This window comes from Cotesia typhae, unplaced genomic scaffold (assembly GCF_013202065.1).
Source record: "Cotesia typhae breed Kobodo isofemale line unplaced genomic scaffold, CoteBio_Ctyphae contig_43, whole genome shotgun sequence".
NCBI classification, from domain to species: Eukaryota; Metazoa; Arthropoda; class Insecta; order Hymenoptera; family Braconidae; genus Cotesia; species Cotesia typhae.
In genome coordinates this window covers 3,349,292-3,364,786 of record NW_027423752.1, presented here as the reverse complement: position 1 = coordinate 3,364,786, position 15,495 = coordinate 3,349,292, and the positions used below count along the sequence as shown (strand labels likewise).

At 27.9% G+C, this 15,495-nt stretch overlaps 1 protein-coding gene across 2 annotated transcripts; it reads left to right on the top strand.

Annotated features, from left to right (window-relative positions):
- The first annotated feature begins 386 nt into the window (after nucleotides 1-386).
- LOC141528162 (muscle LIM protein Mlp84B) lies at nucleotides 387-15,108 on the top strand. 2 transcript variants are annotated; one of them, XM_074244074.1, is made up of 9 exons: nucleotides 387-543; nucleotides 1,549-1,668; nucleotides 3,109-3,268; nucleotides 6,230-6,356; nucleotides 7,920-8,016; nucleotides 9,630-9,714; nucleotides 11,873-12,169; nucleotides 12,261-12,581; nucleotides 14,089-15,108. In XM_074244074.1, the coding sequence occupies exons 2-9, from the start codon at nucleotides 1,554-1,556 to the stop codon at nucleotides 14,363-14,365; spliced, it is 1,479 nt and encodes a 492-aa protein (XP_074100175.1). In that variant the 5' UTR covers nucleotides 387-543; nucleotides 1,549-1,553; the 3' UTR covers nucleotides 14,366-15,108. The 2 variants fall into 2 exon arrangements, with proteins under 2 accessions (XP_074100175.1, XP_074100174.1); XM_074244073.1 differs by lacking the exon at nucleotides 387-543 and adding an exon at nucleotides 946-1,090.
- Nucleotides 15,109-15,495: the final 387 nt, after the last annotated feature.

The following is a 15,495-nucleotide window of genomic DNA, read 5'->3' as shown; positions in this document are numbered from 1 at the left end:
AAATAGAAATTTGAGCAAGTGACTATTAATATCCGATGAGTGCGTGCCATTCTTCGTCTCTGTTGCTCTCATAATCGTAATTGGCTCTATTGCATTAGATCTGAGCGCACGACATTCCCGTTGCCTCTTTTCTATGACCCCCTCTCGGAAATCAAATTTAAAAAAGTCGTAATTTTAAAAAATTAACCTTTTTCATTTTCTGTCTTTTTCCTTTTTTTTTTTTCTTTATAGATGTATGCATGTAAGTATGTATGGATGTATGCACTCCACCCTACCCGAGTTGGAGACTCCTCGGCACCACCTCACACCATCCACTGTCTCTCTCTCGTGACTGACGTTGTTGTCCACGTGCCGTGTGCAAACTGGTACTCGGGACTATGACTAGGACGCGTCCGCGGCGAAAACAGCCAATTCAAATCCAGTATTAGTGCGGTTAACAGTGTTACAAACGGTGTCATATTCTCTGTAATTGTCTGTCTACTTTCGAATTATTATATTTATTGACAATTATTACGATACTTAGTACTATTTTATCTTAACGTGGTGAGTAAACAGCAGTTTTATTACTTAGTAATCGATAGTCAATACTCGATAGTCAGAAATCCAAAATTTTTACGGGGTATTATGTACTGCCAAAGTGAAAGTCTGACTGAGAGCAGAAATCGCCACCTGGCGGTGTACAAGAGAATTAAGCCCTTTTTTCCCAATTATTTTAAATTTTTGATCCTTTTCATTGATAATATAAGAAAAATACTAAAAATGTGAGTGCTTTTCACGGAATAAACATAGTCGCGAAAATATAGAGCAAGGCGAACGCGAATGTGAAACATAAGAGCTGAAACGTGAGGCGGGATGGAGATGGAGATGGATGGATTTTTTTAACGGGGGGAAGATTGCGCGGACCTCCTTCCCTAATACGGAGTCGACGACGCCGGATTGCCGGCCTACAACTCCCTCTACCTTTTTCTCGATATATATATGTGCTCAGATATAGAAATTCCCTCTTGTCCGCCGTTACGGTGTCAACTATTCCACGCTTATTTTTTAGACTTTTTTTCATTTATTCTTGCGCTCTCCTCGGCACTACACGGTTCGTCAATAAATTTTTAATTTTACTCATTTTTCGTACTTGCTGGTCAATTGACTTTTTTTTTTTTTTTTTAAATAAATCTTAATATTATTATTGTAAATTTTTATAAATAGAAAAGTAATCCCGATGTAATTCAAAATTTATTCTCGGGTTCACGTAACTCTGGATTGAATAATTTTAACGCTTCCGCGGTTTCGTTCAACGGCTACCAAAATAGAATAAGATTACAGAGACGGTATTTTTAGACGGTACCGAGTAGTGTGCACTGTGCGTGTGGATATACTCTTACAAATTAATTGCTAATATTTTTAAATCGATTTATTTTAAATTTCAGTCGCTACTAATGAACTGAGTTTTAATTTTTAATTTTTATTTCTTTTTTAATTTTATTTTAATGGGAATTTTTAATGATCACGATGATAGGAAATTAATGAATAATGGTTAATGCATTATTGCAGTAAAAATGCCTTTCAAGCCAGTGGAACATCCAAAATGCCCCAAGTGCAGCAAATCTGTATACGCTGCGGAGGAACGCGTCGCCGGAGGACTTAAATGGCACAAAATGTGCTTCAAATGCGGTAAATATATTTCAATTATTTTATTTTACTTTATCTTATGTTTGTTTCCTGTACGTGAGATAAATTACGCACTGTTTAGCGGTACCGAGAAATTTTTGCTTAACTCAATTATTTTGGGGGAAAGGTGGTATGGTCAAAAAAGGTCGAGGGATATGTACAATGAGTTCTCGGATAATTTTATTTGGTTTCATTGGTTTTAATTGGACTTCTTTTTTTTAATACTAGTTTCGTGTTAGATTTTTTTAATTTGGGCTTTTAAATTTCCTTTTGGGTACTTCTTTTCTTTAGTTTTTAATATAATTTTTATTGTGATGATGGAAAATATAATTGTAGTTTTTCAATGCAATTATTTACAAAATTTTGTTAATTTAATTTTAACATTTAGTTAAATCACCCCTAATTTTCCTTCTTCCAAATTTTGATTTTCAGTAAAATTATTTCTAACCTTTTGTTTTTTAGAAATCATTAGAATTTAATTTTTCCAGTCTCTTATTTATTAATAAAATCATTCCTAAAAATTCTGTTTCTCAAATTTTTTATTTTTTGGGCCGCAATAATTTTCCAAATTTATTTTATAGCAAAATTGTATCCAAAAATTATTTTTCAAAAAAAGTTAAAAGTTTTTGTCCAAAATTTTGGTCACTAACAAAATCATTTTTAAAATTTTTTTTCCGAATTATTGTGTCTTGTGGTAATATAATTTCCCTAACTGTCCGAAATTCACATCTCACGTACTCTATTGTTCAAAAATATTTTTTTTCTAAATTATATTTTTCAGTAAAATGATCTCCAAAATTTTTTTCCCTAGTTTTGAAAAAATCATATTATTCCAATTAATCTCAAAAACTGATTTATTATTATTTTTTTTTCATTTCTTAAAAATTCTTTAGTCCAAATTTCTCAAATGATCAAACATACATTCTCTTGAAGTTAACCACAATCCCATTCCACTTTTGTACAGTTAAAAAATTATCTATTTCCCAGCCAAAAATTCCAAATTTCATACCCAAATTTTCACTCCTAAATCAAATTTTTCTTCTCTCAATATAAAACACTTGGAAAATTAATTTTCTAGACTAAAAAATTTTTAGGAAGATCAAAATTTTCTTAACTTACGGAAACAAAAAAAAACTTTATTCAAGAGAAAAACTCCTAAACCAAAAAAACTATTTTAAAGAGTTTCACTGTCTTAAATAAAGTAACAAATTATTAAATTAAGGAATATTTACTGAAACCAAGAAAAATTTTTTATTTCAAGAATTTTTTTACTTGATTCAAAATAATCAAAGTACTTTCTTGAATCAAGTTTGCTTTTTTTTCAGTCAAGTTTTACTGAATCAAAAAAATGTTCTAAATGAAATTTAATTTTGCTGAAATAACTTAGGTCCAAAATTCTTCGAAAAAGCAGCCTAAAAAACTGTAAAAACGTAAAATTTACAGGTCTCTGCAGCAAGTTGCTCGACTCGACAAACTGCTCAGAGCACGAGGGTGAGCTGTTCTGCAAAGTCTGCCACGCCCGTAAATTCGGTCCCAAGGGTTACGGTTTCGGCGGTGGCGCAGGATGCCTCTCGATGGACCAGGGGGAGCACCTGCAGAGAGAGTGAGTCGCTCGGAGATCGCCCCCATTTGCGTCTCCCACAGTTATGTCCCGAGATCCATGTTTGCTATACAATTTACAATATAACTTAAGCCCCACACATATACTATTTTTTAAATATCAAATCCCAATTTTGCCTATTTTGACTACCAGTTTACTTAGTTTATCCCTTTTTGTACTCCTTATCTATGTACAATCACTCCGTCAGTCAATAATCAATAAATGGACCTTCAATTATAATCAAAATTATCCTTTATAGAAATTTTATCACTATTTTTTATTGAATGTTTACTTACCGATTTTTATTCGTTCCTGCACTTGAATCTCGTGAGACGTAAGCACTGTTTTAATATATCAATAATAAATAATTGTTGTTATAATACTCATTACACAATCATACTATGCGATAATTATTATTATATTCTTAAATTGTTTTATTTAACGATTGGATTTAGTACAGTGCCGTCTGTTTCTTGTTTCACTTAATTGTCTCCGCTAAATATTATATTTATTTTATTTAATATTTTATTTATATTAAATATAAATATATTTTTTTTTTACCCCTAAAAAAAAAAACACATGTTACATTATTAAATTTATTTGCTCACACACAGAAAAAATTTACACAGAAAAAATATAAAATAAATAATTAGTTTGAATAAAAAAAAAATAATAAATTTAATTATTCACAAACAAGAACTGACAATTTAGTTTTAGGATTATTTGTACCATCTGTATTAAAAAAAATAATCAAAAAAATTACAAACAAATATACTAGTAACTTTATTGAATTATCTAACATTAATTTATTAATTGATTAACACTTAATTTGTTTTTTCTTTTAATTCTAATTAAATAATTATTAACGTAAAAGTAGAAAGGAAAAAATATTTTTTTTTCATAAAGTAGAGAGTTTAAATATATTTCATCAAAGATCCAAGACCAATGGATTTAAACTCTAAATGAAAATGAAAACATAAAAAAAAAACTTGAAATAGAAAAAAAAAACTAGAATGCCTTCACCCCCCGCCAGCCCCGCCGAGTTCGAGCCACCGGAGGCCCATTGATAAATCCGAATCACACCCACACACATCCATTCGTGACTATAATGGTGAGCACCGAGAAAAATAATTGCCAATTCCGCGTGATAAAGCTTGCCCGCGTATAAATATCCTGCACGGCCTTTTATTCACTTCAATTAACTCACACACATACTATACATAAGTCATACTAAAAACAATATTAAAAACAGTAATAACAAGTAATTACGGTTACTGAGGGGGACAAAATATAAGGGGGAAGCTTTTGACAAGAACAGATATCAGATATCAAATGAAAAATAGAAACTTTTTGGTATTTTTGGGTTTTTTTTTTTTTTTTGGCAAGAGTTTTGACAAATTTGATTATTTGAATGAATAATTTAACATTAATTTATTTTAGACTTAATTTTTTGTTTTATATTTAAAAAAGATCAAAGTTGAGAATTTTTTTAATTTTTGAAAACAGGAATTCGTTTAATTGATTCAAAAAGTAAAAACATTAAAAATTTAGAAAATTAAATTTTTGTGATTTTAAATTGTAAGTTTTAGTTTCTGTGGACATTTTGGAAAAACTCACAAAAAAGACACAATAATTTTGTTTCAAGAAAATTTTGAAATTAAGAACTTTTAATTATTTTTGAAAAATTATCTCTATTTTTGATTAATTTAAAATGTTCAAAAGAAGAAAAATTAAACGGATTTCTATAATAACATTTTTTTGACTTATTAAGAAAATATTTTTGGGTCAAAGTTTTTGAAACAAGATTAAAAATAACTCTAGAACTTTTTTGAACGACCAAAAAATTAAAAAAATAATTTTCATTAATGATGTCTTTTTTAAATCATGATTTTTTTTTTATTTTTACATCACTTACTAATTTTCACTAATACAAAATATTTTAAATGGAAAATTTCGAATAATAATCTTTGTTTAATCAAAAAAAAAAAAAAAAAAAAATTGTTAGGACAATATCAAAATTAATTTTTCAACTTATCTCCAACATTTTTTTTTTTTGAACAAAACCAAAATTTCCAAACTTTTAAATAATTTACTCGATTCAAAAGTCTGTCAGACTGTCAGTTTTTCAAAACTACAAACAAAATGCTCCCATTTTTTCAAAAGTCAAAAAAACTCATTTCTCTCAAGCTAAAAAAACTTCAAAACCAAAAAAAAAAACAAACTCTTCAAACAAAAACCAATTAGAATAACTATATATCTTGTCAAAACATTCCAAAATCACACTCTAACAATCTTAACTTAAAACTAAAACCACGCAACCCTCGCCACCCTTGTAATAACAAAATATTTATATTAAAATATTTTAAAAAGACTAACAAACGTTTCCAACTAACCGTTTTGTTAACGGATCCAAACCAAGCGTCTTGCCCGCAAGCCTCGCTCATTATTTATAAATAAATAGTCGCTTTTTATTACTTTTCTTATCTCTCTTGTCTCTGTTATCTTCCAATTTTAAGTTAATAATGAATCTATTTATATTTCCTTTAATAAATTTTTTATAAATTATAAATCAATATATATAATGTCCTATTGTAAAATGTGCTTCTTGGCTCTCCTCTCGGGGCTCGGCGGAAGCGACTCGCGTGGTCGGGGTGTACTAACCTACAGCTAACCCAACCTTAACATATCATGTAATCGGTAATATATTTTACGTCACCACTTGTAATGAAATTAAAAAAAAAAAAAAAAACCATCTCTATAATTTTTATTTATATAATAATTTTTAATAATTTTTTACACTACTGACTTCTACTCTACATCGCTTATTTTAAGGCGTAAATTAACGCTAAGCTTATTTGCAGTTTATATTAATTATTTTATTACATCTTTACTGACATTTTTTCATTTAAACTAATAAAATAATAAAGTGAAATAGAATTATTAATAACAATTATTTATTTTTAGCGGTGACTTACGAGGATCGAGCGCGGTTATGGAGCCAAGGGCGATAGCCAAAGCTCCTGAGGGCGAAGGATGTCCAAGATGTGGAGGATTTGTGTATGCTGCTGAGCAAATGCTTGCACGTGGACGAGTAAGTATTAAATATTTTAAAATTTTAATAAAAATAAAAAAATGAATAGATTTATAGTTTGAATTTTTATTAATAATCATCACTACGACCTTTATATTAAATAGAGTTTACTTTATTTAATATGTAATATTTTATGTAGATCAAGGAGCATAATTATTATTAGTAAGGTAAAATAATTTTGATGATGGAAAATTTAAAAACGGTCAAGTTATCGTTGGTTGTCCGCCCAACAAAATAGTTATACTACTTGGCGGAGCTGCCAAGTAAATGTAGCTCGCGGCTCGCTTTACTTCTCTATGTATAATGGGATTAGGAAGGGGAAGGGGGGAAGTGGTATGTAAAGGGTAATGTACATACTTAACATATGTAGTATGTAGTCCAATAAAAAAAGGATTAGCTTGCCAAGAAACCGAAATTAATCGAGTGAAGCTAATTGCCAGTTTTATGGATTAATATGCCAATTGATTTAACATTACGGCTTACTGCTCTTTGATGTAGTGATGATTATTTCGTTTCATTTATAATAAGACTTTATGTAATTGGTGATTTTTTATTTTTTTTTTTTCATTTATTAATGCTTTCTAATTAAAATGATTAAAGAGTTTGAAAAGTTATTTTATTATGATTAGAATGATACGTTATTTTGAATCTGGGAGCAATTTGAAATGTTCATAACTTTTGAAGTAATTAAAATTTACGAACTAGATAAGATTTTTTTTTTAAAAAAGGCTGTTAGCTACAATTTTTGTTCAAAACTTTTTTTTCTCCAACCAATAGTTTATTTAATAAAAATTACCAAATATTAAAAAACAGATTTTCTGAGAAAAAAAATTTTAAATCTTCACCCGAAAATTTAAGAAATTAGACTAATTATTTTTATGTCTATGCCGAGATTTTGAGAAAACTTATAATCTAATCTTTAAAATCATAGGTTACTTTTTGTAATTAAATAATCTTCTCGCAGATTTTTCAGCGCTCCCATCTCAGTAAACAGAATCCAGGCTTAAAATAACGTTTTACATTAATAAAAAAAATTGCAATAAATATTTTTCCATAAAGTCTTATAATTAAATTATAAATATATAATTAGAATAAAATAAAAAATTCCAACGATGAATATGAAAGCATGCAAGTATGCCAATGCATAAAGAAAAAAAGTAAAGCCGGTGTCATATTATGTCTCCTGAATTCTTATGACCAGGCTTTCCATAAGGCATGCTACAAGTGCAAAATTTGCAACAGGACGCTGGACTCTACGCTTCATTGCGATGGTCCGGACCGTGAGATATATTGTCGAGGTATCATCAGTAAAAAAAACTCTATAATAAACAATACCAACCAAAAGATAAAACATTGCTCTTTGAGTTTTTTTTCCATTTTTGTTAAATTTAAAAAACTAAAATCGACATTACTTCCCTACCCCATTAAAATTATCAAAATCTAAATTTCTGCACGCCGACATAATCAAGGTCTCATTTTGTAAAAACAACAACCAACGTTTAAATTATTGATTATTAAAATATAATTGTGACTAACACTGGCTCCTTTGTGTCCGATATGCAGCAATGGCACAGGGAATGTTTTAAATGTGGCACCTGCTCGAAACGATTAGACTCCGTCAACTGTTGCGAAGGTTCTGACAAGGATATTTACTGCAAAGGTAAGACTAAATAATCTTTTTATTTAACATTTAACAAAAAGAGAAGAAAAAAATTTTTTTTCATTATTTGACAAGTTACGACACTTAATTACGTCAAGTTAATTGTTTGAAATTAATTTCACGCATTTACTGTCAAATTAGGAGCTAAGAATATCGATATAATTACCAAAAGGTCATTCTGAAAATTCATTCATCTTGTCACCTATATTTTAACTTTAGTTTTATAATTTGATAATTTCATTAATTGGCCGGCAGCAGAATGAAATTATCTTCTATTTATATTTTTGTTTTAATGTTACCGATTTAATATTAATAGTTTCTTTTACACTTACACTGAATTAAAAAAAAAAAAAAAAAAAAAATACTTGATTCACAAGAAAGATTTTTGATCAAAAAACAAAATTATTTTGTCTAAATTCATGAATTTTGAGTTCATGAAAGCTTGTTTTTTTTTAGTGATTTTCATACAAATATCAAGATTAATTTTGTAAGGTAAAATTAAATTTAACATTTAACAAAAAAATATTATTTTCAAAAACTAACAATTATTATTGTTGTTTCTTAGAAATTTTACATTCCTTTTATTCAAAATATAAAAAAAAATTATTTGACTGAAGATTACAGTTATTACAGGTTCATGAATTTCTCTTATGCACAAAAAAATTAAAAAAAAACCTCTCTGCTACTTCTTAAATAATTTAATTATCTATTTTCTATCAGAGCGTTTTTTTTTTTTAATTTTCATACGTTTAATCGAAGATAAAAGAAATTGAAAGTTTGATGTTATTCTTGAAACAAGTCGGTAATTCCTTGAATCACTTTTTCCGTCTACCTTAATTCAAGAGAAATAAATTTTACGTTAAATATTCCGTACCTAAGTTCAAAATAGTGAAGTACTTCGGTGAATTTTATCAAGTTTATTTTCTTGATTCTGTTAATGAATTTTTGAATTTAATATCTCAAAGCAAGAATAAAATTTTAACGAAAGTATTTTTTTTTCTGTACATGTGGAACTATATAAAAATATAACTAAGAAAATATAATTTAAAGTAAATTTTAATGTCATAAAATATTATATTATAAAATCTAAAAAACATTGTATATAAATTTATATGCACTTAAAAATTGAATAAAATTATTTATTAAAAATAAATTTTCCAACAGTCAAATTATCTCAAATTTTAATCGAATTACTAGAATAATAAAATCAATAAATAATTAAAAATTTTTATAATATGTAGATATGCATATAAATAGCGATAAACATTAATGAATAATTATATATAAAATAAATATAAAACATGATTTTTGAGTGAGTTTCTTGAATTAATTCGAATTGAATATCTCAAAGCAAGAATGAAATTTTTAAGAGAATGTTTTTCTTAAATCAAGTTTTTTTATTTAACTCACCAAAGTTTAATTATTGAGTTTCTTACAAATTTTTTTACATTAAATTATTTATAAATTTCTTTAAACTTTTTTTTTTAATTTTCGCTGACATTTTGGCGCTTATTTTTAATAAACACAAAAAAAAAAACTATAAATTAAAATGATTTGTGTCGTAACTTGGATGATAATTAAAAGACTCTTCAAGTAATCGGTATTTTGTTCAGTCTGCTATGGCAAGAAGTTCGGTCCAAAGGGTTACGGCTATGGTCAGGGTGGTGGTGCCCTACAGAGCGACTGCTACGCTAACGGGTGGGTTCATAATTGACAAATACCATTTAAAAGTTCATTTTTTCATTATTATCATTATTTTGCAAAAAAAAAACTCAAAGGCAGAGCAATGTCTGCCGGCTTATTATTGTCATTATTTTATTGCATTATTATTAAGATTATTATCATTATTAATAATAATTATTATTTATTTATTACTATAATTATAAAATGAATTATAATAAGGAAGGATAGAAATATTTTGTTGGCTTCTCTGCTTAACAGCTTGCTATCCGAAGAAATTCGGACCGCGGGGCATTGGTCATGCAGGACTTGTATGGCTCGGGCTGCAGTGCGACATTGAGGACGATAAGTACGCGCGTCCTTTAATGTTATCTTATTTTATGTAGAATTTGAAATTTAATTTATTGCTGATTGATTTGTTATTTGGATTTTTTAAATATTAATTTTAAAATTTTCAGTTCTGGTAAAGTATTAAGTTTAAAAATTTTTTTAATAAAAAGTTAAAAAATCTCATATTGAATTTAAAAACTTTATAATTTTTTAATTTCTTTCGAATTTTGTGATAAATTTCAAATCTTATGCGATAAATTTCAATTCAAATAGAGTTTTCCCGTTTTATTTTGCTTATTAATAGTTCCTTTACTTGTTTTTTGTTTCTTAAGCCTTTTATTAATTAATAAGTCACAAGTTCTAATAAATGAATTGTTTTAAGCCAATTAGGAATTGTGATTGTGATATTAAAAAAATATAAAATAATTTTTTTTTTAAACCGATAGAAGTATTTGTTGATATTTAATAAAATTTATTAACTTTTATTTAATGAATTTGTAACATCTTATGTTAGAAATCATATGCAATTCATTAACAGTTAATTAACATTCTTTAATAGTTGAAATATTTATTAATAGTTAACAAATCATTTACAAACACACAATGTTAAAACTGATGAAAAACATTTCTTAGCTATTAATAAACATTTATCTGAAGCTTTGAATAAAAAGTGAGCGTCGGTATTCTATTTAGACACTTTTTATAATCCGACATAGAAAAAAAAAGTTGATTTTAATCAAGTAAATAATTTGGAAGTAGTTTATTATCTTAATTCGAGTAGAAAAATTCTTAAGCTCAAAGAATTGTCTTGATTTAAGTAAATTTATCTTGATTCAAGAATTTTTCGTCTTGATTCAAAACAATGAAACTTTTCAAAATTATTTTCTTGGTTTAAAAACTTTTCTCTAGATTCAAGTTAATTTTTTTTTCAATGCACAAGTTGAAAAGATACAAAATTTTGATAAATCAGGTAGATTAATAGTTTCTTTTTTATAAAAAGACAATAAATCAAATTAATAATGAAGAGTGATAATTATGGATTCGAGAATAGTTTGTTTAATGGTGTTAATTGTTAATGTAATATTACAAACGTGACACATTTAGTCCTTAAGATATTCGTTAACTGTCAATAAATTTAGAATTTTTTTTCTACTAATTTTTATTACAAGTTAAGAAATAATTGCTTGTACTTGATAAATTAATAAATTATTTCTCAATAAATAAGTTTATTTAATGACAAAAAAAAAAAAAAAAGCATAAATATTTTACCTTACGTGATTAAATTTAAAAAACTCATCCTCTGAAAAATCTACGGAGCCGAATTGATTCAAACTCACGTGAAATCTGATGACTAAGAAACTCTTTCGAATGCTGCCAACCGCGTTTCCATTGGTCTAGCCATTTAAAAATTATAAAGAGTTTACACACACAAGCAGGATTTTTTTTTAAAATCATCGATTTTCGTAGCAGAAAGTTAAAAATAATTGCTTATACTTAATAAATTCCTCTTATCAGCGTAGAAATTGATATAAGAAAAAAAATTTATTGTTTAACAACTAGTAAAATTTTACCATTTGAAAAATTCAAAAGTAGTTACTAAAATTCTTATATAAAAGTGTAATTTTTTTCTTCAACAAGAGCTTAATTAACGCCATTGCAAGAGCACAATGTTTTGCAAATATGTTTTTTTATAAAAAAATTTTTCTGTATGTAAAATAAAAAAAAGTTACTAAAAAAATAAATTTTTAACCAGCTTGAATAGAAATTTGTTTGAAGATAAACTAACAATTAACAAAATACAATGAAAAGGAGTCCAATAATATCAATAAAAATTTTGAAAAAATAGCGATGCAGCTCCTCGAACAAAAGTGAGTGATACTGCGTCTATACAAGCACCACCGGGAAAAGGGTGTCCTCGATGTGGCGGCGTAGTCTTTGCAGCAGAGCAAGTTCTTGCGAAAGACCGCGAGTGGCACAGAAAGTGTTTCAAGTGCAAGGACTGCACTAAGACACTCGACTCGATAATAGCTTGTGACGGTCCTGATAAGGATGTTTACTGCAAAACTTGCTACGGCAAAAAGTGGGGACCCCATGGCTATGGATTCGCTTGTGGATCTGGATTCCTGCAAACTGACGGTCTTACGTAAGTATAAATAAATATAAATAAATTTTTCTATGAAAACATTGATGAATTGCTGTTTCTGGATGAAATTAATTAAATTTATCACCAACAGAGAAGAAGAAATCGCAGCAAGTAGACCATTCTATAACCCAGATACAACTTCAATAAAAGCACCAGCAGGTCAGGGCTGTCCCCGATGCGGAGGAATGGTATTCGCGGCGGAGCAGCAACTTGCCAAAGGCACAATGTGGCACAAAAAATGCTTTAACTGTGCTGAATGTCATCGACCTTTAGACTCGATGCTCGCTTGCGATGGACCTGACAAAGAGATCCACTGTCGCTCGTGTTACGGCAAACTTTTTGGACCTAAAGGCTTTGGATTTGGTCACACTCCAACTCTGGTATCGACTAATGGTGACGGTGCACCTTCTTTGTAAGTTTTAAGTAACTAATTAAGAACAATTTAATAATAGTTCAATGTTATTTAACTTTTAAATCAAAATTATGGTCAAAATATTGGAAATACAAAAAAATTATTTTTTGTAAGAAATTTAATTTTATACGAAAAAGGACTCTTATGATTTTTTACTATTTTTAGTAGATTTCATAGAAATCTAACTATTCCATTTGTCCTCATGACGCAACTTTTAAAAAAATTTGCTATTTTCCGACTCAGTTCGTCAAGCTGGTTCAGAAAATACTATCAGTTCAAAAGTTTATATATATACGATATAACGCGGCTTATCCGGATGATAGCCTCTCTAATTCATGATGAATCTTTTTCAAACTCAACATACTCAATCTTTATACGAATACCAAGACCAAGTTCAAAGATGAGCTTAATCGGTCAAGTAGTTTAGAAATTACAGGGTTTCAAAATTTTAAAAGATTCTTTCGCGGATAACTTTTGAACCAAATAACTTATCTAATTTTTGTAAATTGCATTTTAAAGCCCATCAAACAAGCTTCGATTTTCCTGCCATTTTATCCTTCTAAACTGAATATAACTTATTCGTCTGTAGGTTTTTAATGAAATTTTACTTTTGCAGTCGTTTTGTTCAATATGTCTCATAAAAATCTATCTGTTTTTTTATCCTTATTCTCAATGCTTTTTTTTTTCTGTGAAATCTAAATACGTTTTCTCTTTTCTATACTGCTTCTTTTCAGTTGTGTCATTGTTTTCGATTCAAAAAAATTCTATAGTGTATAGACTATTTTTGCGATACATATTATATTTATAATTAACATTTAATTATATTTGTATATCATAATCTGTCATAACACAGATTTCTGCATCACCCTTGAGGTACTATATAAAATGACGCGTTCCCTTTCTTTCACATGCCGCATCCTCAGTATGAAAATTCTGAATCATTATGTCATTACTAATATTCATAAGTAGAATTAGCTGTTTATGAAATCTACTTCCATTTCGGGTGGCGAATGGCCTTTTTAAGATTTCAAAAGAAATTTAAATTTGAAGATTTTATCGAGATTTTTTTTTAGTTATTTATAGTAAAAATATTTCCAATAGTTTGAATTTTGATTTTTGAATTAAATATTAAAGATATGGAAAAATCATATGAAACCTTTTTCGTAAAGGATTGAATTTTCTACAGAATAGTTGCTTATCATTTTTTTATGTCTTTTATATTTTGAACAAAATTCAAATTCAAAAAACGTTTTAATATTTTTTTGTTCAAATTGTATCTAATGAATATATTTTCAAAAGTTTGTATTTCCATTTCTAAATCAAATATTACAGATTCGAAAAAATAAATAGATACCTTTTTTGTAGTAAATTAAGTTTCTTTCAAAATAGATTCTCATTAATTTTGCCCTATCTCGAATCCTGTAGCCAGAATTTTGATTTATTAGTTGTAATAATAAATTTTTCTCACGATAAAAACAAATGTGATAACGTAAAAACAATTTTTCAGCATTGACGCAAAACCGCAAACTGGAACAAAAAGCACCGACGGCCACGGGTGCTCACGTTGTGGCTACCCGGTTTACGCAGCCGAACAAATGATCTCCAAGGACAGACTTTGGCACAAACGTTGCTTCAGCTGTGGAGCATGCCATCGTTCATTAGACTCGACAAATCTAAACGACGGACCCGACGGTGACATTTACTGTCGCGGGTGTTATGGACGTAAATTTGGACCACGTGGAGTTGGTTTTGGTATGGGTGCTGGTACTTTAACGATGGCTTAATCGTTCTTTCTTTATTTAACATAACAAATAATTAATAATTAATAATAATTACATTTTATTTTAATTACTTTAGAAGTCAACGATTAAAATGTAACACCGCGGATTCGAGTACGAGACGAATTTAAGATGATTAATTTTTTTAATAGATATAAATTCATTAACTAAATTTATTTATTTTATTCTATTTATGATTTTTAATTAGTAAATTTAACATAAATTCTGATTAATTTTATTTTTAGCTCGGTGAATTTTAGTCATAAAATTTGAGATCGAATAAAAAAATATTTTATTTAGTTGTGTTAATACGAACGAACGTTTGAAAAATAAATAACAAAAAAGAATAAAAGAGAGGACGTTTTTTTTTTGTACAATAATTGAACGTCAAAATGCCGTGAGCAAACAAACAATACCTGAACTTTTTATCCATGCGATAAAATTACTTACCGATATATCGGGTGTTTGTTTGTTTTATTTTTTTTTTATTTATTTATTTTTTTTTTTACTTAATTGCATTCAGCTCGCGGGTATTTTCGTAACGAAATTAATCACGTAATTTAGTGCACGTTTTAATACACCGTTATAATTGAAAAAAAAAATATGCTAAATATCAATTATTAATTTAACGTTATTATTATAATTACTATTATTATTTTATGTGAAAATGGTTAATTTAATTAAATTGTGTATAACGATAAATAAAGATTTAAAAATATTTTCAATAAATATAAGTTTTAAAATCTAAATATTATTTATTTATTTCCTCTTTTCGTTCTAATATGCTCTATTTTGGGGTATAATGTTATTAAATATGGTGCGATCAGCTGTCGCGGGGCGCCATATTGATTCGAACTCTGATTTCAGCATCTTTAACAGTGAAACAGGTAAGTAAAAATTTTAATTACATCAAAAGTTCTATTATATATAATGTAACTCCATTAGCTGTTAAAAAGCTATACATACTCAAAATTAAAAAAAAAAAAAACAATTTTTTCATTTAATTTTTGAAATGTACAAATATGAAAGTATAAAATTATAGAATTTAATGCCAACCAAATAAATTTAATTGGCAGACTACTAGCGCTCGGGTGGTGGCGTGGGTGAACTAAAAATGAGTGTGAGTTGTTTTTTCT

Bases quoted from the DNA above. Each gene is read 5' to 3' on its own strand.
- LOC141528162 (XM_074244073.1), top strand. From the start codon at position 979: ATGTGCTCAGATATAGAAATTCCCTCTTGTCCGCCGTTACGGTGTCAA. The intron at 6,357-7,919 runs GTAAGTATTAAA...TCCGATATGCAG, and splicing joins AAATGCTTGCACGTGGACGA to CAATGGCACAGGGAATGTTT. The intron at 8,017-9,629 runs GTAAGACTAAAT...TATTTTGTTCAG, and splicing joins CAAGGATATTTACTGCAAAG to TCTGCTATGGCAAGAAGTTC.